At 38.9% G+C, this 24,296-nt stretch overlaps 6 protein-coding genes and 1 pseudogene across 10 annotated transcripts; 4 read left to right on the forward strand and 3 right to left on the reverse strand.

The window, feature by feature from the left end:
- Positions 1-474: 474 nt before the first annotated feature.
- On the forward strand, positions 475-4,195 carry LOC143424561 (uncharacterized). Of its 2 annotated transcripts, XM_076896705.1 has the most exons (7): positions 475-628; positions 1,216-1,413; positions 2,253-2,708; positions 2,781-2,870; positions 3,367-3,409; positions 3,766-3,819; positions 3,984-4,195. In XM_076896705.1, exons 1-7 carry the CDS (start codon positions 547-549, stop codon positions 3,991-3,993), a joined length of 933 nt encoding a protein of 310 aa, XP_076752820.1. In that variant the 5' UTR covers positions 475-546; the 3' UTR covers positions 3,994-4,195. The 2 variants fall into 2 exon arrangements, with proteins under 2 accessions (XP_076752820.1, XP_076752819.1); XM_076896704.1 differs by having other exon boundaries at positions 2,253-2,870.
- Positions 4,196-12,394: 8,199 nt separating this feature from the next.
- Positions 12,395-15,872, forward strand: LOC143424528 (uncharacterized). The gene is made up of 4 exons (XM_076896653.1): positions 12,395-12,518; positions 13,086-13,219; positions 13,756-14,004; positions 14,860-15,872. Exons 1-4 carry the CDS (start codon positions 12,437-12,439, stop codon positions 15,247-15,249), a joined length of 855 nt encoding a protein of 284 aa, XP_076752768.1. The 5' UTR covers positions 12,395-12,436; the 3' UTR covers positions 15,250-15,872.
- Positions 15,873-16,088: 216 nt separating this feature from the next.
- LOC143424325 (uncharacterized) lies at positions 16,089-17,438 on the reverse strand. The gene has a single exon (XM_076896320.1). It carries the CDS (start codon positions 17,087-17,089, stop codon positions 16,262-16,264), a length of 828 nt encoding a protein of 275 aa, XP_076752435.1. The 5' UTR covers positions 17,090-17,438; the 3' UTR covers positions 16,089-16,261.
- Positions 17,439-17,984: 546 nt separating this feature from the next.
- On the forward strand, positions 17,985-19,737 carry LOC143424568 (mediator of RNA polymerase II transcription subunit 30). Of its 4 annotated transcripts, none has more exons than XM_076896714.1 (5): positions 17,985-18,086; positions 18,437-18,587; positions 18,670-19,077; positions 19,245-19,501; positions 19,575-19,737. In XM_076896714.1, exons 2-5 carry the CDS (start codon positions 18,473-18,475, stop codon positions 19,671-19,673), a joined length of 879 nt encoding a protein of 292 aa, XP_076752829.1. In that variant the 5' UTR covers positions 17,985-18,086; positions 18,437-18,472; the 3' UTR covers positions 19,674-19,737. The 4 variants fall into 4 exon arrangements, with proteins under 4 accessions (XP_076752829.1, XP_076752827.1, XP_076752830.1 ...); XM_076896712.1 differs by having other exon boundaries at positions 18,034-18,190; XM_076896715.1 differs by having other exon boundaries at positions 18,034-18,190; positions 18,437-18,584.
- LOC143424584 (gem-associated protein 7) lies at positions 18,344-20,434 on the reverse strand. The gene is made up of 3 exons (XM_076896736.1): positions 20,220-20,434; positions 19,765-19,967; positions 18,344-18,524 (listed from the first exon to the last, which is right to left on the reverse strand). Exons 1-2 carry the CDS (start codon positions 20,350-20,352, stop codon positions 19,780-19,782), a joined length of 321 nt encoding a protein of 106 aa, XP_076752851.1. The 5' UTR covers positions 20,353-20,434; the 3' UTR covers positions 18,344-18,524; positions 19,765-19,779.
- LOC143424446 (uncharacterized) lies at positions 20,227-22,556 on the forward strand. The gene is made up of 3 exons (XM_076896501.1): positions 20,227-20,893; positions 20,981-21,612; positions 21,858-22,556. Exons 1-3 carry the CDS (start codon positions 20,845-20,847, stop codon positions 22,449-22,451), a joined length of 1,275 nt encoding a protein of 424 aa, XP_076752616.1. The 5' UTR covers positions 20,227-20,844; the 3' UTR covers positions 22,452-22,556.
- Positions 22,557-23,354: 798 nt separating this feature from the next.
- Positions 23,355-23,926, reverse strand: LOC143424585 (gem-associated protein 7-like; annotated as a pseudogene).
- Positions 23,927-24,296: the final 370 nt, after the last annotated feature.

Here is a 24,296-nt window from a genome sequence, read left to right on the forward strand (position 1 = left end):
CGTTACATCGGCAACGTATACATCACTTTCACTGGGATCATTAAAAACCACAATTTACGCACTATTCGCGAAACAACAAGTTCTAGGAATGACTGATAAACGTGTTTTCAAGTTCGCCTGCTATCGTCTGACCCTAACGTTATCGAGGGAATTAAATAAAATCAGCATCGTATGCACTTTCTGGAAACGCCACGATCGCATGGCGTCAATTGAGACGCCATCATCCAACGTCCACTGTCTTGTCCCGCCTCAAATTTAAAACGGCGCGCACTTTCTTCGATGGGCCGTGCGGACGCGCGGCAGTGCATCGAAAACGCAATTCGGGCCCGAAAACGACGACGTCGCGGCACGCATGAACGGGCGGAACTGGGATTCCCGCGGAAAAACCAAAACTGCAAGGTTGTAATATAGTAGGAGGCATCGCGATACCCCGCGATGTTACATAATTGCTTCTGTGTAGCGTGTGTATAAAGATCGATGAGTATAAAAGCAGTAAGATGAAAGATCCGATGCACAGTGTGACCCGGGAGTCTCGAGCACTCCACGATGGCTCGCGAGACACCGTGGCGTTTTGGGCCGCTACTGCTGCTTTTATTTGTCACCGCGCTCTCAGCTGCACCGGCTTCAGGTAAGCAAAACCGCGGCTAGGCTTTAGACGTTGCTCTCGTGTCCGGATGAAATAGTTGACGGGTGATCGTGTATCGAGAACAACGCGTATTGGTTGTTTGTTGTACGATATATGGGCTGAGGGATGGATTAATCGTAGCATCTAGAGTTGTTTGGTGTCCGTTTGTTGGGTACGGAATGTTTTGAAGTACTCGTTGCATTGGATATCGCGGTTAATATGTTTTTTTATGTAAGTAATAGTTCGTTATAGTAAATTTAGGTGTTACTGTTATATGAATCACTCTGTATGCGTTTTTGTATTTAATACTGAGATATAAGCGAGTTCTATTGTTTTGGTTTGGAAGAGTTAGCTGAAGTACGGAATTTACAATCTTTGTTTCTTATAAAGTTTGCTGAAATCTGGAAAATACTCTAAAGAAAATATTCTAAGGCATTCTTAATTCACACGTCCAATGAAGTATCGAAAACACGAATATCGAGTATGTTTAGCTGAAAATTGAATTAAATAAATTACGTTGCGTTAGAAGTACTTCATCGCGTCGTTTCATTCGTTTAGAGCCGACGAATAAATTTGTGACTCGTTTTCAGAAGTGACCACGTCAGTCCCTTCCGATGCAGAGGGTAATACCTTGGCGACCGATCTGACGCCTCCTCCCCCACCAGATAAGGAGGAACAACAGTACCTACTCTTCGTCATTAATCTTTTCGGAGTGAAAAACACTAGTGATATACCTTCTAACGAAGTGTTCGAAAATGAGATCATTAACAAGATTCCAGAACTGGCAGGTGACTAAATCACATTTTATCAAATACTGAACGATACATTTATCCAAATTGATCAACTAAAATGTCCATATCCAACTAGAACAAATTATATAATAATTAGAAAATTAGTTGCAACCATCTCCGTATCGTTGAACTTAAATTATTCAAAAGGACAAACAAGATAGTAAAAAGAAATATCACTTCAGGATCAAAGTTTTTTTCGACTCGCCTAACCAGTCTTTTTCTGTTGGTTAAGTGTTCTAACTTGTTGGATAAATATTTCCACGAGTTTACATGTGGGAGAGACATTTAATTATCGTTTAATTGAGAAAAAGTGAAACCTTCAACAAGCAGGACAAAATCGAGGAGCAAAAAGGACGACAATACGTCGGTCCTAATCTATTTAGAGGATCAGCATATATTTCGCTTCGAGTATTACACAGTATTGCTTCTGTTCGTCGATCTAATCGCTTGCAACCACAAAACTATCCTACCGTAATTGAACGATAGATAAAGACACTTAATTTCTTATTCTCGGAAGCATCACTCTTGCTAGGATCAAACAATGTACTTGCGGTTTGATTCTGTCCCATTAACATATATACATGACGATGGCCATCTAATGAGAAATGTTGACATTGAACAGAGTCGCATTCAATTAGACAGACATCGCCACGTGTCTGTCAGCAAGTCAACCTCGGAACTCTCAATTACACCCATGTAAATGTCCCACATTTTGCACATGTATATCAAGCAAAAAGAATTTAAAGCCATGAAGTATTCAATTTTGCAAACACGTACTAAAAATGCAACATCAAGTCTTCAAACAACAAAATTTAATTCTTATCATATCGAAACAGGACCACTGGCGACTGTACTCTTAATCGTCGAAGTCGACGACGACGACCAAGAGACCAATTCTCCGGTGAACCTCGACGAAGTGGCGCAGGATCTGGTGCTTCGCGAGGGCCTCAATGTCGAGAAGATCAACCACGCCGGCGAGACGAGGGTGCTCAGAGTGAATCTCAATAAGGAAGACGTTCACAACTTGGTGGCGTCCAGAATGAAGATGAAGAAGAACCGTAGCAAAAGGACGCCATGCTTGAAGTGCCAATTGGGTGGTAGTCCCCTGATCAGCGCCTTGTACGGCGGGGGTAGCGGAGGATTTGGCGGCGGCGGCGGCGGTGGATTCGGGGGTGGATTTGGCGGTGGATTAGGAGGCGGCGGTGGCAAAGGTGGATGCGGAGGCGGTGGAGGCTGTGGCGGAGGATATCCTGGCGGCGGTGGCGGAGGATATCCTGGCGGTGGTGGCGGAGGTTATCCTGGCGGCGGCGGTGGAGGCTATCCTGGCGGTGGCGGTGGAGGCTACCCTGGCGGTGGCGGTGGAGGATATCCTGGCGGCGGTGGCGGAGGATATCCTGGCGGTGGCGGAGGAGGTTATCCTGGTGGCGGCGGTGGTCATTATCCAGGTGGAGGAGGTAAGACTTGCTTTCGTCTTGAATTTGGTATACCGTTCGAATTACCATGACGAGGAAAGAAAATTTGGAGGCTCGATGGGTTCATGCTTGCATGTACATGAAGCTTATTTATTATTTATCCTAATCTGGCTGTTAATGAGTTCGCTCGATAACAAATAACTGGGTGAATAACTGATATTATTAGAGATGGTATAAAATTGAATTGCTTCGAACTCATCGAGTTTAAACGAACTGATAGCGCGTATACTTTAAGTAATTATTTAACGCAATCGCAGTACTAACGCTTCAGCTTCTCGATGGAGCAAATTACATATAATATGATATAACGATGAAGTACCACAGCTATATCATATATTTTCCATTGCTTCCAAACAATCGAGGATGTATATCATGCATTTAATGAGAAGATGTGCAGCAACGCGTCGCTTCCGCTTCTAATGGCAGACAATTTTTATAGGATATCAACTAGTACCTGTTGTTGTTATACCCGTTACAGGTGGTGGATCGTATCCTGGCGGTGGTGGCGGCTGCAGCACATGGTATGTCCTTCAATTTCTTCTTATTATTTATCGTTATTCAGAATCAATAGTAGAATACGAAACTATTCGTTAATTACCTTCTTCGAGGTATTCGTTCTTTGATTGATACATCGTCGAATTTCGTAATATCTCTCTTCGTATACTTCCTCGTTTACTTCTAATAATCCATTCATATGGTAACGACATTCTATTATTCGGAATTACATCCAGACGATATTAAGAACACAAAATACTCGTAGAAAATAGATTCTTTGGAGTAAATTCTTTTTGTTTAAAACTACATTCTACAATTTTGTAACAAGGATTGCGCTATTTTCTAAGTATCCGAAGTAACAGATCGTTTTATGCCATTTCAGCGGCGGCGGAGGTGGAAACTCGTACGCCTCGGCATCGGCAAAAGCGGGTTCCTGGTATGCATAACATTCTACTTATTTATTCAATCGACACTTCGCAAGTCACATTAGTCAGTAGCTATCTGTGTCGACTATAAATCGTCTCTTTCTCTCTCGAATCGATATTCCTTTTCGGTTCTCCGCCGAGTATTTACCGATTATTCCCCTTTTTTTCTTTCCAGGGGCAAATGAACCACTGGAAACGCAGAGGAACGAGGAACGCCGATATCTCGACACGCTGCCTACAATGCTCGCTAACCAATTCAACTTCGTATACCGCGCTCGCATGCCTGCATTAACCACAGTTACATTGTGTAACGCCCGCGCCATCTCTTGATCGTCCATATTTATAACATGTATCAAGCGCCAAATAAATATGAAGGAAGACAGTAAACAGGTTTGGTTTTAATGAAACCGCGGTACACATGTCCGCGTGCATGTGGGTTTCCAGGAAATGATCGCGGTTTTCATCGGTGATTGATGCCAGCCGTTAAAAAGGGGGAGAAGCGCGCGACGCGTTAACGAGCGTCGGTTTCGCATGCTGCGGCGAAGCCGGCGTACGCGGCGGTTTTAAATGCGCGTCGGTCTATTAACTCCTACGATCCACGGCGATACCTGTACTTATGATAACAAGATAATCGATCACCGGTATCGCGAAAAACATTTTGTTTTTTCTTCCTCTTTTTGATCCACGTCGACCTTCGAACGTTGTAATTACACGCGAGGAAAATCTAATGGTTCATGTGTACAGGAACTGCGCGACTGTTTTTTCCTGTTTCGCCGTTCCGCTCGAACGTTCGATCGTAAAATGGTAGACCGGTACCGTAATTTACGGAACAGCGGCCGAAGAACTAATTGCAATTACGCTTGAATAGCCACAACTGCAAGCACCACGGCGAATTAAGTACTGCTACCTATACGTGTATTAATCTGTGGTGAAGTGGAAGGAAGACCGGTTTAATTACTTCTTTAATGGCCGGGCCCTTCATTGAATCCCACCGTGGCCCGATAGAATGTACTCGCTCGCGGAGCCTCGTGTTATCCGCGAGCGGGTTCCTCTCTTTTCTTTTCTTTTCTTTTCTTTTCACGCGAAATGCGTGAAGCGTCACAGTATTTGTTTTTTAAATCGTTCCACGGTGGGGAAAATGATGAATAAAACAGTTGGAACACGTTGTGGTCCCGTAAGTGCTTCGGTAGTTGTATTACTCTCGTTGGTTCGTTTAGAGATAACTGTGTACTTCATTCTCTTTTTCCACAATAAAGAAAAAAAAACAACTTTCAATCGGCATTTGTACCTTCTGTTACTATGTGTACCGAAATGTGCATAAAATTAATCTACACAGGTAATTTAAAATGATGTAATGGAAATTACTATTTACTATGTTAAATGAAAACTGTACACGCTTCAGGTTCTAATGAAACAGTGTAATTTCCCGTTTCGAATTGGTGATTCATACCCTAGCTGCAATGAGCATGCTATTTATAAGGGTGCATGAAAGCATTTACGACTTCCACGGAGTGATTTGTGAGGCTGAGATTATGGAACGTCAATGATCGGTTGTAGTCGATATTGAAACTATTAATACGTTTTTTATCCCTATTAATAGTTTCGACACTTTTATTTTGCGACTGCGAAGACAGTAAAAATATATATTATTGTCATATATATAATTACACAACTGTACTGCAAACTTAGTTACAGTTATATAATTTTCCCTATACTCAGTAAATTCTATAGCAAAGACCTTCCTTCAAGACTAGGGATAACTAATTTTCCATACAATTTGTTCGCTGAAAAGTTTCTTCGAGCAACAAAGCTAATCACTCAGTAATATTCAGGTATCAAATCTCGATTATCGAACCTACTTCCGGCTGTCGATATTTACCCAGCCATATCGCAAACAAATGAACTCGACTGGGGGATAATTAATACCGCGTGTAAATTAAACCAGACACGGACGATTGAACGCGTCGAAGGTTGATGGACAGCAGGGTTCAATTTCGTGTAATCGCTGGTCGAAACGAGTTCGCCTCGGCGTACGGTCCGCGTGAGACTGCGTCTGCCAGCGGAGCACATCTCGCGAGTAAACTCCGTGGTGTAATTACGCCGCGAGTTGGGTGAACATAACGGTAAAGTTGTCGATTCTTTTCTCTATTTTTCCGTGGTCGCCAACGAGAGAATGGACACGCGCGCGGAACGAATTCTGCGCCGAAAGCTACTCGATCCTCCGAGGACCGTACAGACGACGATGATGGCTACTGCTCTTCGAACGGTCGCGATCCGTTTCCGGTCTCCGATTGTCCACAGGCCGCTAGATTTTTTCTCCGCTGCCTTCACAGTGACAATAAACAGTTATCGCTTAGGGAGTTCGTCGAACTTCGAAATTAAACGATGGAAGATTAAGATCGGTTAAGTGTTACAGTTATTCCTGTTTCGTCTGTGATTAATCTGGTCCCTGAATTTCAATTAATTTTAGGTTATCAATAGGAGATGACTGTAATAACTTATTATCCTACACAATGGTATTATTCCAATATTTTTCAAATAAATTCTGTGATTGTCAATTGTTTGTATACTCTAATTTATTATTTTTTTAAGTATAATATAAAAAATGGAAAATATCTACTAATTGAAATGCTAGGATTGCTTCAAGTTCTAACGAATCGCATTTATAGAAAAGAATGAATCTCGTAATAAAAACGATTCTGAAACAAATTGTGTCAATTAAATAAAATACAATTATCTCGAGACTAATGAAAGTAATAATTTGTTCTGGGATTAGAAAGTCACTTGGGATCTTGAATTTAATGTGCGTTTAATTACACGGCTGATAGTGATTCCGAAGAAGCCTGGTAAGAAACAAAGTGAAAATGTAGGTTTGCGGGTCGTTGAATACCCAGTGACTTCCATCGAAGTCTGAATCGCGAGTACCGCGTTGCCGGCCTTCTTCGTCATCTTCTTCTCTGCAATTTCCGAGTATTTTCCGGTCGTTGACCGTCGTCGATGGCGAACGGCCCCCGAGGTCTGCTGGCCGAGCAGCGACAACAAGGAAAAACTGGGCGAACCAGGAGCAAATCGTAAAAACTCACTCCGACCGGTGAAATAATCAGACCTCGGTTTCTCCTTCGATCTCCTCGAAAACAGCCCGACGTGTCTAAAAATCTCGCGTTACACAAGTGAAAATCGTATCCCAATTTCCTCTTCACGTCCATCAACGACCATTACGCACCGTCTCTCTTTGGTTTTGTTCTAAATGAACAGTTTTTATGAGAAAATTGTTCACTGTATTCATTTAGCGTTGCAAATATATTCTAATATATTTGTAGAATTTGTTGAACAATCATTTGTCAGTCAATAATGCGTCTTCGGTTGCATTTGTCTGTTCACGGTTGTCTCAAGTCATCTATGACTGTGTTAGTCCAATTTTTTCCAATTCTTGGCATTTAGTTTCCGATTTGGAACTATGAGACCTTCGTAAACACTTCGTAACCCTTCACTATTTCTCAAAAGTAATTAGCAGCACCTCGAGCAAGCAAGTAATGAAGTAGGACATGCACTGCTTAGAAATTCAACACTCTGTCCACAACGTTATGGCGACAACTGTCAAAGTCCGACAAGATTGACAATCTCACACCACATATTCACTAGTGTCACGTAGATCATTGCAAACACGTTGCAAAATGCTTGAACGATGAGATTTTTCTGTAATTTCGAATACCATTATGCAGATGCATCCAATAGTAAGCAAGTCGAAGAAGCATCTTCAACCAATAATTCGCAAAATGCATTCGTGCCATTTTCGAAATCGTCGATTTCGTTATCGCATACGTAGCTGTTAGTAAAACACAGATAATAGTCGTTTAAACCGTAACATTTCTCACGCGGTTACACGGTTGTCGATGAGAATCGAAACACGTTCGCAACACTTCAGCGGCGATGCAACCAGGCGAAATGATTTATGCAACTGTCATCGGACATTTCAGCGTCCTCGCGTTGCGCAGCCCATCTAAATGCTAAACTGGCGCTCTCCGTCGTCGTGTCGCGTTCTTTTCGAGAAATCGTCGCCGATAATTGCCTCCCGGCTGATAAGCTGCAACTTCTGCGAAGCGAAATATCGTTGGCTCGATAACGTTGATTTTTGCCTAGCTGCCAATTTTCCTTTTACGCGACTCGACCCCGGGGTGTCTTAGCCTCGTCCGGTGATTACGGGACGACAAGACTTTAATTTAATCCTCGCGCGGCATTTTTGAGGTCGTAAACCAAAACCGGTTGCATCCAGCTGGAATATACATAGAAAACTTTAACCGCTAGAACCGTACGCGCGAGCGCGAGCGTCTTTCCGTTCGGGAAGAGCGCCTCTCGCGGATCGCTTTAATTCGTGAGAACAGCGAGAGAATGGATCGTTGCGAAGGATCTTGTTGATGAAAAACGACACTTTTCTCGAATTTTTCATTCGCGTTTACGATTTACAGCCGGCGCGCGCACGTTTGCAAGTTATTAGCGGACGTGTCGCATTATCGCGATGCGAATGTCTAACTGTACATGGTGGGACCCACATAACAGACCTATGATTACACGGTGAAATGTGTAATGAGATGGAGTAGGCGTTTTCACAAGTCGTGCTTAATGACCGAATGATTTATAATCGTAAATCATTTTGATTTAATAAAAGACGATTCCTGCGGCGAGGCGGGATTAGGTTTAGGATTTCATTTTCAAGAAAAACGACTATAAATATCTGTCGGGTATGCGTGTACTAATGGCGCGAGACCATGTGCCGGTGCAACGCGGAAGCTTACATAGTTGCAGACCCCGCGCGCAATTACATAGCATTTGGTCACGCACTGTCTTGTGGGCTTTTGCCTTTGGTACACGCGTGCGTCATTAATTTTCCCAAGTCGCTTCTCTCGAAAGCGAAACAGCGAATGCAACTTTTTTTTTTTATTCGAGCTTCTGATATTTCAGGCATTTTTAATCAAACAGCCTGTATAGTACAAGCTTTCACAAAAATTTGGCGCTGTTCCATAATACAGAAGAAACGCTCTCTTGTGCAACGAATCTAATTGCTCTTAAATTGAACTTAAATATTATACTTATTATCATATATCAATCCATGTATAATTAAAATCATATCTCGTAAATTCGCTAAGTGTAAATCAAAAGTGAACTTTCACAATTACTGGACGTTGCACGCCAAATGGATAATACACGCAACTTCTCTCGCGCACTCCTAAATGAAAATATCAATTTAATAACCCGTTAGCGATAGATATATCATAATTAAAGTGATATTACAATTTAACGAGCAGTTATCATCTTAATCGATAAGTGCCAGTTACGCGGAACCGGTTCCCGATAGGAATATTCCTTGCAGTTAGACTTAAAACCAGGTGAATGACTCTAGCATTAAGAAGACGCATGGGCAAATGCACTTTTTCCCCCGAAACTGACGTATCAGAAGTTGCGACGCGTGTGCACGACCTACTAAACCAGAATTCAAACCGTGTCAATAGGCGAGATTATGCATGCGTGCACATCCGGTAATAGAGCGTTTAGTAACTCGTCATTTACGCCCTTCTTCGACACGTGGAAGCGGAAAAGGGGACATCGATCGGCGATGATACACGTTGCTCGAGCTAACCGGTATCTACGTTAGGGTAAAACGGAAAGTGAGCCGACATTTTGCAATGGAGATTTTGTTAATTTCAACCTTTCGTGACGAATGAAATAAATCGATAACTCGCTGAACAAATTATAATTTGTATTTCTCCAAAGTTTGCATATAGTCGATCGAAAATTGCGAGTTTAATTGTCAACGATGACTTCTAGCGGACAACTCGCAAAATACTTCAGTCCGCACTTCCTGTTTCCGATGATAGAGTGCGTTCGCTCTGCCATTTTTTCAATTCCGTCCAGTCCCATTACCGCTACCATTATGGTCCAGTTTCAACTCGAGGATGAAATTTCTCCGAACACTCATCGCTGTTTTCTTCTCTTTTTTTAACTACGACTATACCAACACGTAGAACTGTTACCACAGTCGGCAAATCATGCCCGAGGCGAATTTTTTCTCGCCGTACACTCGAAGGTCCTCCACCGTTTAACTTTACTACCTTCAGACTGTGTCTGTGAATTTTTCCTGGTAACGCTATGGCTTATTTACCTCTACGGTCAGACCAAGCTCAACCAGGTCACGTGTAATCCGGGCTTAACGTTTGATTTACTAATTTCGTATGGATGGGCATCGAGCAAAAAAGAGAAAGAACGCTTTGATCGAATACCTTCGAAGAACAGAGTAAACAGTAGAGGTTTCATGCGAACGATAACGAAAATTCCAGTTAATGCGATTAAAACGATAATTGCATTTATTGCGATGACACAATAGCATCGACTGTGTAATTTCCGAACAGAAGATGTGACGAGAGAGACAGGAGAAAGTACAAACAGGAACTTCTTTATTCCGTCCATCTTCTCCTCTCGCACAGAGTTTTTATAGCAATCACATCGCGTTGCATAATCCCTTTCATTAACAATATATCGTTCGCTGAACTCTAGGAGCGTTCCATGTGTGCAACCGCGTTTCTTTCGGTCGGTGAACGCACGTATCGCAGGATTACTCGATAAATGGTACGCAAGGTGAAAAATGATGTGATCGAAAAATTTAAAGAATGTCCTAGCTCAGACTTGATTGGAGATAACGACACAAGTTATACCTCTACCTGTCCGTGTGCTTGTCACACTGTGAGAAGAGCTTGTTTCTACTGTGTGCACCATTGGTCCTGACCTTTCGTTCAGGATACATCACTGCCCCCAGGCTTATTCGACACAATAACGTGGCGGATCAAAAGCTGGTCTATCCTTCGAGTCGTACTTGTATTGCTTCGTGTGCGACTCATCAAATGGAATCAATACGAATATATGAAAATGTGAACAACAAATTAGCATTTGCACACGTTATTTTAATATGCTTGCGAAGGAATGACTCACTTTGAATTGAAATTACCGGATGTAGCAACATTTTAATACCTTTTGAAATATAAATAATAAATCTACTTTAAAAAGGCGTTAATTTTAACTAAAATGTATAATAAAAAATTTCGAATATATCGATATAGCCTGAATTTTATGTTACAAGTATTTGTAACATTTGAAAAATTTGAAACTTTATATTACGTACAATATTTATACTGAATTTTAGATTGAATACCTATTGTCGAAATAATGTAGTAAAAAATGGTGTAGCGGTCTCAAAAGAAGTTTATTTAACGAGACACCATCGGGAGATAAAAAAGCAATACAGCTAACGGTAACTACGAGAGCCTGTACGCTTGCAAGTAAACCTTACATACCCTGAATCCTACTTATATGAGTAAGGACATTCGGTATTTCAACATTGATCCTGCACAGTCATCCTTCTTATTACCTTACCAAAATGACGTTAACGATACTCCTTTGCGAAATAAAATACAGTATATATCATATGAATATAAAATTGGTATTGCTCAACGTATTTACATATACACATAAATATCCTGCAACTGCATTGGTTCTCACTTGCATGTGACATTACTTGCAAATACGAAAAATTTGAAACAAATTGCCTATACAGGTATAACATTTGATTACCTGTACCAATAATGGTCAAATAATCGTCTCGTAATTGTATAAACCGTGTTTATGTATACACAACGTTGTTCAAAATGAAAATTTTCAAACTACTCGTGAAACGTTTATAAATTTCATAAACGAGTCTCATAAAACGAGTCTGTGATTACAATTTATCAATATTTATCGTAAAGCAAATCGATCCTGGCCTTTGAATCCTCAGATTTACGCACTGTCGATCCTCGAATCGGACTCACTCCAACGATCAGGAAGAGGAGGATTCAAGGACGGAGATCTCGCGTAGTCTCGTGGGGTACGATTACCTGCGCGAGGAGATCGAATCTGTTCCTAGCAGCAGCTCGCTATGCACGCAGAAGAACGTATCCAGGCTCCCTTCGATCCCGGTTTAACCAATACACACGAGCCTCAGTCACTTCACGTAAACCTTAAAATTTTCTAACTCCAATAAAAACCATCAGAAATGATTACACGCTACTTCAGAAAATCGTAGCCACAACATTCTTAACATTTCTAACATTACTTCACAATTTGTTTCCAAGATAAAATCAAGTCATTTCAAAGAGTCAAGTTGTTAGTCTCAACAAATTATTTTACCTTGAAGACGGATTACGAATAAAAGTGAATATTAAAATAGTTAAAGTTGTTCGCTTTCGATTTCCATATTCATTCCATGCCCATTCAGCAGAACCGTGTTGCTTTTGTAAAATGAGCACAGTGTCGATGAAACCGACCTCTTTTTTGCCGTCGCCACAGGAGCCACTCGGCAGCGAGGAGCCCAAATTATAGATTTTCCTGATAGGTTCCTTGCGCGTCGTGGATTTCTGAGAAAACGGCCATCACCTTGGTTACCGAATGTACAGAAAGATTTGACTTTTTGTTTCGATATTAACGGAACGTCGGTGTTAACCCCGTAGGGGCCTCGCCGTGGCACAGCACGAAGGGTAGAGGGGACCATGGAACATATAAAGGAGAGTGCCCCGTCCTCCGGGGGCTTAGTACCGTACAAAGATGCAGGCAGCTGAGATGATGCGTGGTACCAGGGCCGTCTACGATCTTGTGTTACTAATATCTCTCTCGATCGCTTATGTCCGTGAGTAGAAGGAATTTTTGAAATTCCCGCGGTCAGAGAACGAGCGTGTACCGAAAATTGTACAGGGTGCCTTGTTAAATCGCAGCGAGGGACAAGTGTTGGCCGTGGAACGACGACGATTGCATTTAAATTGTTCTTGTGTGACTTCGATCTATCTGTGATTTTGGGTAGCGATCGTTGGTAATCGATGGATACCATCGATATATAAATCGGGGGTGCAAATGTGTAGGAAACTACACGAGAAGTGTGTTGAATATGTTCGAAGCTCGTATTAGCTAAATAAAGGATTAAATGTTGTGTCAAATTATCAATAAAGTGTGATCGTTACGTCCATTTCACGCGTTTCATTTTTTCGACATGAATGGCTCATTAAATTCGAATCATAAATCGATTCGTAGCTGGGAAATTAACCGTGTTATATTGTTAAATGCGCGTCTTCCATTACGAGAAGTTAACGCGCGCTGTCGTCACATTATAATTATAAACGAACGTTCCTTGAATTCTGCGATTCGTTTCGGTTCAATTTTCATTTAGTTCAATCGCTAATTCAAAGCTGACTTCTTCTAGATTCGTTTCCGATCCAAGTATTGCCTAGCATCCCGGGATACATTCCGGTTTACATAAGGTATGGTGATCAACCACTGGAGGAAGTGAATCCTGCGCTAGCTGAGGCGTTTCACGAAGCTCCAAGCTTATCTAAGGTAAGTCTATTCGCTTCAATAATTTGACGATAAATTAGACGAGAACGCGCCTTAGGTAGGTTGGTTCTGATCAAGTGTTAAGAGCTACTCTCTTGGAAACCACATCAGGATGTAGATTTCATTTTCTCCTCTTACTTGAATTAATTAAATCCTCGTTCTATCATCCGCAGTTTGAAAGCATTTCACGATATACTAGCTTTTCACATTCACGATAATACAAAAATTCACACTGAATGAAAAAATATATAGGTTCATTAAACGAAAGAAAAAAGGAAAAGCACGAGAGAGATTCATTTTAACTCTTACAAAAAATTTGGTTTACACCAGAACAATGATCTTCTCATCTTGTTTGACGCAAAAAAAATGTTAAACAGTTAAAGTGGTTTGTAAAAATCTCTTAACGCATTAAGTGACTCATTCTATATAATTTGCATATGTCCTCCTCAAAAAATGTAAATTGCTAATAAGATTCACATCTAATCCTTTACATGTTTACTTTCCTACGAATACAAATGTCTTTTCAATAATTGTTTCAGACTCCTTACCTCGATAATATTTCTAATTCCCCGGACACTGATCTTGAGGACGACGAAGATAGTGAGTACTTCAATGCTTATTCCATGCTCGCAAGAGCGATCAGGAATCGCCTTACTACTACAGATGAGGAAAAACAACCAATAGAAGAGAGTACAGAGACAAAGGCATCGGGGTCGGTCGCAAACGCCAAAAAGGAAAGACGTCGAGAGAAACACAGAAGGAAAATGCGTCCAAACCCTGTGGTTAAAGTATGAATCGCATTTATTTTACATTTTTTCACGCAACTGCGAAAGGAGTCATATTCGAACAAAATTTCTATGCATGCCACTAAAATATTCGTCAAAGAAATTTTAAAAAATCCTAAATGAACACATTCTGTTCACTTCAACTACCAACACTTCAACTAACACTTCAACACTTCAACTACCAAAAATGGCCATCGAATTACTCATTTTTAATTTATTAATTACTAAAACATAAATGGTTTTACTGAATCGCATAATACTGTTTAGTTTCTGATACTTCCTTTTTTTTTACCAAAAATGGGTATTGCTTCATGAGAGTAATATGCGCATTAACGACGTACGATGGAAGAGTACGGAGGGGGAGTATCATCATCAGTTTGAATTGCTTATTGCGTCTATATCCAATACATTTTCGCCTGACACCTGCGTAAATGGCTAAGCTGAGGTAGAAATCGGTGACTCATTAAATTGCACGTTCCTACCATTTATCGCATTATAACGCGTTAATGCCAGTAAATTAATACCATCGCACTTGAGGCGATCAAGCATATCAATAATTTGAAAAAACAACACGAGAGGATATTCATTCTTTCAACCCTTTCATCGTGAGTCACGCGCGTACATGTACACATTACAAATGTTATTACCTTTGTAATGAAGATAAAGCAGGCATGCATAATGACATAGAACCTAACAAAGAAAGTGTTTGGAATATCAAATGACAAAGTAGTATAAATTTTATCGACATTACACTGATCACCGTGTTTTAACAGTTTCATTTAAACGTCGAAGTAAGTGTGCCATTCTGAGAAAATCGTGCACAGAGAATTTAACACAAATTATAATCTTATTTTCAAGGTAAATCCACTGACTGACGAAGAGAAAGAAGCTCTCGAGAAATTGCAGATCGACGTCGCAGAAGACATAAAAAGTATAAACAACATGCAAGAGTCGAGCTTGAAGCTCTCCGAAGTACCATCAGATAAATTACCCCACAAGGGCAACGAAGACACTACTGACCCAGTAATAAAGGTGGATGAGATTATCATCGATGAATCGGATCAACCCAGTACAAAGAATGAAAACCCTCCAGCATCCTCGTCGACGAACGAGAAAGTGCCAATAAAGGAACAACCTATGCCCAACGTTTTGTCGAACGTTCACAAAGTATCTCCTTCGCCGGAAATATTGATGAAACTAGAGGAGGAACGAAAAGCGAAAGAATCGCTAGAAGAGAAATCAAAATGAGATAGACACACCGTTTATAGTGAGATTTATTTATAGCGATACGAATAGTGTAGAATGTTTGTGATACAATTTGTCAAGTAGATTTTGCCACTCAATTGTTTAGCGTCAAGTGCTGCGCAAATCTTGTTATATTATTGCGTATTGCTGATCCGCGATAATTACGCGTAAATGCATGTTATTCATATTCGAATAAAGTATTTTGAAGACAAGTTACGAAATAAACCGGAATATCGAGTTTTATTCGAATTATGTAGGACAGACTGCTAAATAGGGTGTAAAGAAGAGGACTGATTGATCTCTCGGTGATCCTTTTCCGTTGACTCAGCGTTCGTGGAAAGAAAAAATGGAAAAATGTAAATGCAACGTGCAACATTAGATGACTTTCCTAAAATAGATACGAAGGCATGTGTGTAAAGCCCCTGCGTGGCCCCCTGGAGGGACGTCACGGACCGCCAGGGGTCCGAGGACCCCAGGTTAAGGCCAAATTACACGGTTCGGTTTGCTTGGGCAACGCTGGAGATTCCACAAAGTGAAAAGGCAACCGAACAGTGTAAATTGTAATTTGATCGAATGGTTATTTACACTGCCGATTTCCCTTTCAATATTATTGATTCTACCACCCTGTTTAATTAAAGTGTACCGTGCAATTTTGCATTCAACTCATTCGAATTGTATTCTATTGATTATATTTTTTTCTGGCGCATGAACAATATTTAAAAATAAGTCAATTATAAATGAAAATGTTTTCATTTTAACCGAATACCTTTTCATCGAATGTTTTATTGATACATTGCAGAATAAATGAAATAGTCATAAGGCGGACGAACATTTTCTATAAATTAGATTATAAAATTAGTTTATTTAATATTATAAAAATTATAAAAATCGATATATAGTGACAATTCCACTACGTTTACGTGTGCATTGTTTAACAAACGAAAGATAATCAATTCAAATTTATCACCGGATATTTGAACTCTCTAAGAAACACGATTACCCGTTCGATAATTTCCTATCGATATCCTTCCGTTTGATTAGCTTTCCCATCGTTAAGAACATCCTTGCGCATTTCTATCCTGTAATCGTTATTAGACACGTTCAAAATGAGCAGAGCAGGTATCGCGTTGAACTTGTTGCTCCTAGATATTTTCGGGGTGTACTTGATATTTTTAACCGTGTCTTCGTCGATTCGAATGTCCAGATACGATCGTCGGTCCTCGAGGAACCTCTCGCTCGATAAGACGAACGTGTTGTTCCCAAATTTACATGCGTAAGCTGGTAAGTTCTGTTTCACTTCTGGTATGTAAACATCTCGAATCGCTCGACAGTGAACACTCGGTGATTTCATCTCTTTCTCCGAAGGATTCTGGAAATGTTTGCCGTCGTTCCGTTTACCAAAATCGAAACGGTCCTCTTCCATTCCCGTGTTCGTTTCCACGTCCACGTTCGAGTCTCCAGCGTCATTCGAGGCCTCGTGGAAAACGTTCAACTTCGACGCGTGATCCGTCAATGGTTTACTCAAACTGGCCACTTGTACCTTCGCGATTTTTGACAGCGAGAAAATCAAACATAACTCCTTGTTTTCATAGGGGCACAACTGTTTGCTTCCGTTCGGCACTGTGGGATCATTCTCGTTACAATTTCCAGCGCAACTGTAATGATCGATCACTTTCCCACTTCTCGTTCCTCTGGACGTGTAATTTTCGTTTATACGTTCGTCTTCGGTCCTCGAACCAGTATTTATAGTGTTAAACGGAAAATTTCGATTCCTGATCGCCTTGCCATCGCCGAATAAAACGATACTCAATAATATCACGACGAGTGCCAGCTTTCGAGACATTATACTATTCAGAATGAACAACTTTCCCACTCCGATTTCTCGGTCTGACGTATCTTACAGCGACCAGCGACAGCCCTCGTCCCGAAAGATACTGACTGTGCCGGAAAAAACAATGTGAACGCGAACGCAAGCAAGGTGCACGGGGACTGAAGATTGGACCGTTCTGTCTACTGTGTTCATTTCGTGTGCGCTGACCTTATCTCCTGTTTGGGCATTGTTCGAATACCGATGAATCCTGATTTATCTCTTGAAGAATTTCACTTCGACTTTGTTCCTGGTCTTCGAGAGATGTTTCACAATTAATCTCTTCGGCACATGTACATCAAGTTTTAAACACGGACGTACACTATGCAAAATATTATATGCGTCATCCTTAAATATAAGTTAAAAGTGTGTACCATATTTTATATCGGTACACTTGATACAACGTTTGCGTTCTGAATTTTCGGAGTGTCGAGATAATCCAGAGATTTTAAGTTCGCAACAAATTCGCGATGTAAATCCGACTAAAATGTTTTGATTGGAAAATATTGGGCACGAAACTTGCTTACCTTCCAAAATGAGATCGAAATAAGCAGACAATTTCTGTCATTGAAATAGTTTTGAACTTTAGCGTAAAACGTGCGTGAAAATGTTCTGTAAGAATTTAGTAGAGAAACGTATGCTTTCGACTATGTTTTATTTATTTTAAATATGAGCAGGTCAATTATAAACTGGCACGATTTCTATACGGTGTTGAACACTGAAAGCCAGTGCCCTCATGCTGTAAAACTGTCAACTACACAAGTATTTGTATTCAAATACCTTTTCGTCATTTACACGGGTTTCTCGGGTCATCTTTCAAAAGCGACGTAAGTGTTTTTAAATCGGTTTTTAATAATTTTAAAAACATAATACAAATTAAATAGAACGCGCGCGCGCTTGCAACACGATCATTGGTATAATCTGCGCAGTTTAGATGCGCAACACGATGTCAACGTGTGAGACAATGTAAAATGTAGTGTATTACCTTTTACATTACATATATTAGAAAAAATGTGTGTATTTTATTATTATTGCGACATTACAGACTGAATGATGTTATTTTTCATTTATTAACAAGTAAGGAAAACAATTTTATCATTACGTTTCGGAATATATCGAAAGTTGATGCAACTAAATTTTTAACTTCGAATTGGTCATTGATATTCACGTTACATGGTCACAAATACGAATAAAATTTTAATTCACTAATAAAATATTTGCTCGAAACTAGAAGAACGTCTGGAATTAAAATAAAAGCGTTGAGGATATACCTAACCTAAAAATTTTCTAACTATATTGAACTCTTCTTATGCTATCTTACAGCGGCTAATATAAAACGACATCTAAAATTGAAATAACATGGCTGGTCAACAACATCCATTTCCATCTGGATTTCCCAATGTACAGCAATCTACAATGAGAACACAGTTTGGTGGAGGACAAATGGTACCGGGCTTAATGCAACAACAAGGTGGTAAATATACTAGCCGAAAGAAAATATCTATCAGGTAAACTTTAAAGAAATGGAGAGATACTAATATAGGAAATTTCTACAGGTATGGTAGGCCAATCACAATTTGGAGTTGGTGTAGGAGTTGGGGTCGGTGTAAGTGGAGTTGGCTCCAATACCATGGGTATGCCTAGTGCCCAACAAGTATTAGCACAACAGCAGCAACAGCAACAGTCAGTGGCAATGCAGCAACAAGTACAACAAATGCAACAGCAACAGTTACAATTGCAACAACAACAAGCTGCAATGGTGCAGCAGAATAATCAAACTAGCAACCAAGCTACAACTCCACAAACTCCTGTACCACCTACACAACCACCACCTCAGCAGCAACAACAGAATAAGGAATTTAACACTGCCACTTTGTGCAGGTTAGGGCAAGAAACTGTACAAGATATTGTCAGCCGCACTTTAGAAGTCTTTCAAACACTGAGAGTTCTACAGCCACCAAACGGTATTTTCAAGTTGAATTATTAAAGCAGCCTCGTACCAATAATTTTAACTTTTTGTTAAAAATTAAAAATTAATTTTAATCTTCAAATTTTAATGTATTTCACTGGCATGATATTACTCTTAAATTGTTTTCCTAATGGATTGCACTTTAAATAACAATGATTTCAGGCATGGCACAAGGAGCAAATTTAGCTAATGAAAAGAAAAACAAAGTACAAGAACAATTACGAACATTGAAGTTGTTATTTAAACGTTTGAGACTGATTTATGAGAAATGCAATGAAAACTGCCAACTTCAAGGTATGGAGTATACACACATAGAAAGTTTAATTCCCTTAAAAGAAGAATGGGATATGAAATCGGAAGAGAAGAAAACATCTGAAGCTTATAGACTAGCTTGCGAAGAGAGCAAAGAAATAATGGAGGTAAATATATACTTTGAAACGATATCAGAAACAATATTCATAAACTAAAAAGTTATATCAAATATTTTTTCAGCAAGTGGTATTAAAAAATAGGCATCTAAAGGAAATTATCGATCACTTAAGGCGCATCATTTCAGAAATAAATACAATGTTAAATATGCGTAGATCTTAAATAATGGAATTGTACGTGTAAATATTTATATAAGTTATTAAAAATAAAAATATTCTTTCCTATGCATATTAAGTATTCCTATATCATTTACCTGTATGTTAAGCATCTACTGCGTTGCATTAATATTACTTATATCCAGATGAATAATGTCACTAGCTCTTAAAATGGCTTCTGGAATCTTGCCTAATGGTGTTTCCAAGTTACGTACGTACACTTCTAAGCAGTCTATGTCACAACCTCTAAACTCTGCAGAAACGCAAGTATTTTCATATAGATGAAATTCTGCTTGTTTACCTGCAACAAATAAGTTATAATATATTTAATAAAGAAACTCGAGTTCGAGGTGGTTTAATGCCGTTTTATATTCCCGCATGAGGCTATAGTTTGACACTAGCGCCACATGTCATTAAACTTATTATAAGTTCCGTATAAAAGTTAGGAGAATTTATAAAACATTACTCATTTTTCAGCACATTTATAGGGATGTTTATACGATATTTATGGTCTATGAGGGAATAAACAGGTTCAAAAGTGTAAACTTCGTACCAACAATTCCAGTAACTACACGCAGAAATCGTTCGCGTAAAAAAGCACGTGCTTCTTGTTTTTCAGAAGTTGCGAACTCCATATTAGTGTTATTTTCATTCAATTGAACATTATCTTCGACCGTGGCAGTCATTCTGTGTCTTTGTCAGGCAATTTTACTGCGACGTAAAAACAAGGATCTCTTCCATAGCGGAAGTAGATCAGTACTACGCGCAAATAGCGTCGCTCGCGTGCCCGCGAATATTTAAAAAGCAAAACCTTAAGATTTGACATTACCCGTTCTAAGTATATTATTATTCTATTCATTATTCATAACGGAACGGTATATTTATACAAATAATTGCAAATAGTGTTATTAGCCTTTGCAACTGAGACTTATTTATCGATGTATACTATATTATTAATATAATTATTCAATTGAAAAAAGTCGCACATTCGGTAAACATAATAAAAACCCACATATCGTAATAAGGAAGCTTGGATTTATGCAATTAACATATTTTCAACATATCTAAGGAACACACTTTCACAACGTAAAAGATGGGGGCGACCCGCAGGTTTAGAATTTCGTCAAATAGTATCCTCAGTTTCTCTTCATTATTGTTCCGAGCATCGTACAGTAACAATGAATTTCCTGATCATCGTGTTTTTAACTATCGGTGTTAGTTATAATAGTAAGTATTCGCGTTCACGTTCAATATTTAAAAAATTTTTATAGTTCTTGACAACACCTCTGCAATTAATTATTTTTCGTCGTACAGGAATACATTACGAAGTTAAAGCAACGACAAGAGACACTAGAATGATTCAAAAATCATTAGGAACGTCTACTACACGTCACGTTGAAATTGAAACACCACAAAGACAAATCTCTTGGACGGATTCGACGCAATCGAGCAAAAATTCGGATAAACTGCAACAATTAGGAAGAAACGCGAATGCAAAGCCTGACTATTCGTTGAGAAGATCGAAAATCTTACGAAGTTTAGCATTTCTGGCTGGTTTAAGTGTCGGTGATTTAGCCGGGGCAGCATCGTCAGGTGTAAAAACTTACAGCAAATTGCCATTGAATGTGAACGTCGGTGCTACACGAATCTCACCTCAAATCCCACCAGCACTTTACGAGCCTTATCCTTACTTGATGAATCCATATATATTTCCACCCCCATTAGGATTTTACCCATTATGGAATGCTTTGCGGTTACAAACAATTAGTGGGCTACAGAATCATTTGCAATCGTTGTCACAAAGTGCTCAACCATTAAATCTCTTGGATAACAACAACGAGTATACAGACGAAGCTCAGAGAATTGAGAATATTAAAACTTCGAATGGAGATAGTGAGAATACTGGAGAAAAAGAAGTGGAGAATGACCTGAATGGAGAAGAGAAGGTAAGAATTTGTTGTAGTGAACAAATAAAATTTACAGTAGAAAGATGCATGTTTCATTAAAATTGCTCTACTTTAAGTGATATTACTCACTATCTGATATAATTTTTGCACACAGTAGCAAGAAATATCGAAATAGACACTGTAGCTAACAGCTTATAGTATTAAATTATTTGATATCGATATATTAATATTAATTATATATTTATTTCCAATTAATATTAATTTATTTTATCTATGATTCGCAGCTATCGATCCCCGGTTCTGCGTGCAATATACGCAAATCAATAAATACGAAACAGATTGATTTAACGGAAAGTAGCTCTGCAGTACGTGAAAATGCCGGTGGTCCAGCATCGATACAACTTACACGAATTGCAAATGCGACAAACCAACCAGTTGCTACCAATACAACCCAAATGCCTAATGCAAACTCGACAACTGAAGTCACTAATTCAACTACAATGTCCAGCGTACAAAATTCGACGATGACTACGAATCAAACTACCCAGAACCCTAACCAGTATCCACCATTTTACGGCTACTACGGTGGATATCCGCAAAATATAAATCACATCGATTTGACTACGGAAACGTACCAGCATAAATATCACGATTACGAACATATAAATTATCATATACCTTCCTACGACAGACCTGTAAATTTTTATGCCGACGAAAGATACAACTATTACCCCATTTCTTCGGTCGATGCCTACCCAGCAACTCAATTTCATCAAGAACAAATCCCTGAATATCTTCCTAGCGATATCAATAGATTTGTATATACCTCTGATAACACACCCCCATTTGCGAACAGTGAGTTTAGGCCCGTGGCGTAGAATTGTTATAATGTATTAATTGTGCAATCATGTAAAGCATGTTAATGATAAAAAAAATAAAGAGAATTTTTTACTGAAATATCAATTAAATAATTGTAATAAAATGCTTTTAAAAAATGCAATCAAACACGTGAAACCACTTTAGTTGATCAGAAGTATAAATTTAAAATTTTAAGTGCAACCATTATTTAAAATTATAAAAATATGTGCAATTAAAATAAAGCATTGAAGAACAATTTTTAATATCTAACTTAAAGGTTTTCTAATTGTTGATTCCTTTTGCAATATTACATAGTCAGTAATAGAAGTTGGCCACTAAAATTAAAATAACATAGGTGGTCAACACTTGGCCCAGTTCTACAACTGGTCCATTTTCATCTGAAGTTCTCAGTATACAATAATCTTCAGTAAAGATGCAGTTTAGTGAAAGCATAAGTGCCTAATATATCTGACCGTAATGTAATACTAATGCCACAACAACTTTATAAGAAAATGAACATTAAAAAAATACAGCGACATATAACACACAAAGTGTCTGTTGTTATGGTGGACTAATAAAAATTTGAAGTTGTTATGGCAATCAGAGTTGGTACAAATGGAATAAGCTCTAATACTACAAGTATACCTAGTACGTAATGGTACCAACAATATCAGAATGCTCTACCCTAACATTCTATCAAAATGTTCAACTCACTTAGATTATTATAATTTCAGACATGATGCAAGTGGTAAGTTTTGTTAACGAAAAGTGATATCAAAGGATAGACACAATAAAAAACTTATTGCTCATATAAGACACATGATTTTAAAAACAACTACTATATACGTTATTGAAAAATACAAATATTCTATGTATATATACATAAATATCATATAACTCTTACCTTTACTTGACGCCTTTCTTTATTGCGTTGTATTAATGTTGCTTATATCCAGATGAGTAATGTCACTAGCTCTCAAAATGGCTTCTGGAATCTTGCCTAATGGTGTTTCCAAGTTACATGCATATATTCCTAAACAGCCTATGGCATAACCTCTAAACTTTGCAGAGGCACGAGTAGTTTAATATAGATAAAATTCAGCTCGTTCAGCTATAACAAATAAGTTACAACGTATTTAATAACGAAATTCGAGTTCGAGATGGTTTAACGCCATTTTATATTCCCGCAAGGATCCAATTTGACACTAGCGCCACATGTAATTAACTCGTAATAAGTTCCGTAACGAAGTTATGAGAATGTACAAAGAACTACTCATTTTTTGGAAACTTCGCAAAGAAACTTGTACGGTATCTGCGGTCTAAGAAACAGGCAAAAAAGTTTACAATGTCAAATACGTACCAACAATTCCAGTAATTGCACGCAGAAACTTCGTTCACGCAAAGAAGCACGTACTTCTTGCTTTTCACAAGTCACAAATTTCACATTACTGTTATTCTCACACAACTGTACACTATCTTCGACTGTAATAGTCATTTCGTGCCTTTTATCACGTAATTTTACCGCGACGTAAAAACAACGATCTCTTCCATAGCGGAAGTAGATCGGCACTAGGCGCGAATAGCGTCACCCCCATACCCGCGAGATTTAAAAACCAAAACTTTAAAATTTAACACTTTGCATCCAAAGTATATGTATATTTCACTTAATATTCATAACAGAAGAATATATTTATGAAAATAATTGAAAGTTTTGTAATTAACATTTGTAATTGATACTTATTTATCGTTATATACTGTATCATTAGTATAATTATTAATTCGAAAAAGGTGCACGTTTCAGAGAGTAAATGGAATAATAACCCACATATCCTAATGAGGAAACTTAGATTGATTTAATTAACACA

This window comes from Xylocopa sonorina, chromosome 6 (assembly GCF_050948175.1).
Source record: "Xylocopa sonorina isolate GNS202 chromosome 6, iyXylSono1_principal, whole genome shotgun sequence".
Lineage (NCBI taxonomy): Eukaryota > Metazoa > Arthropoda > Insecta > Hymenoptera > Apidae > Xylocopa > Xylocopa sonorina.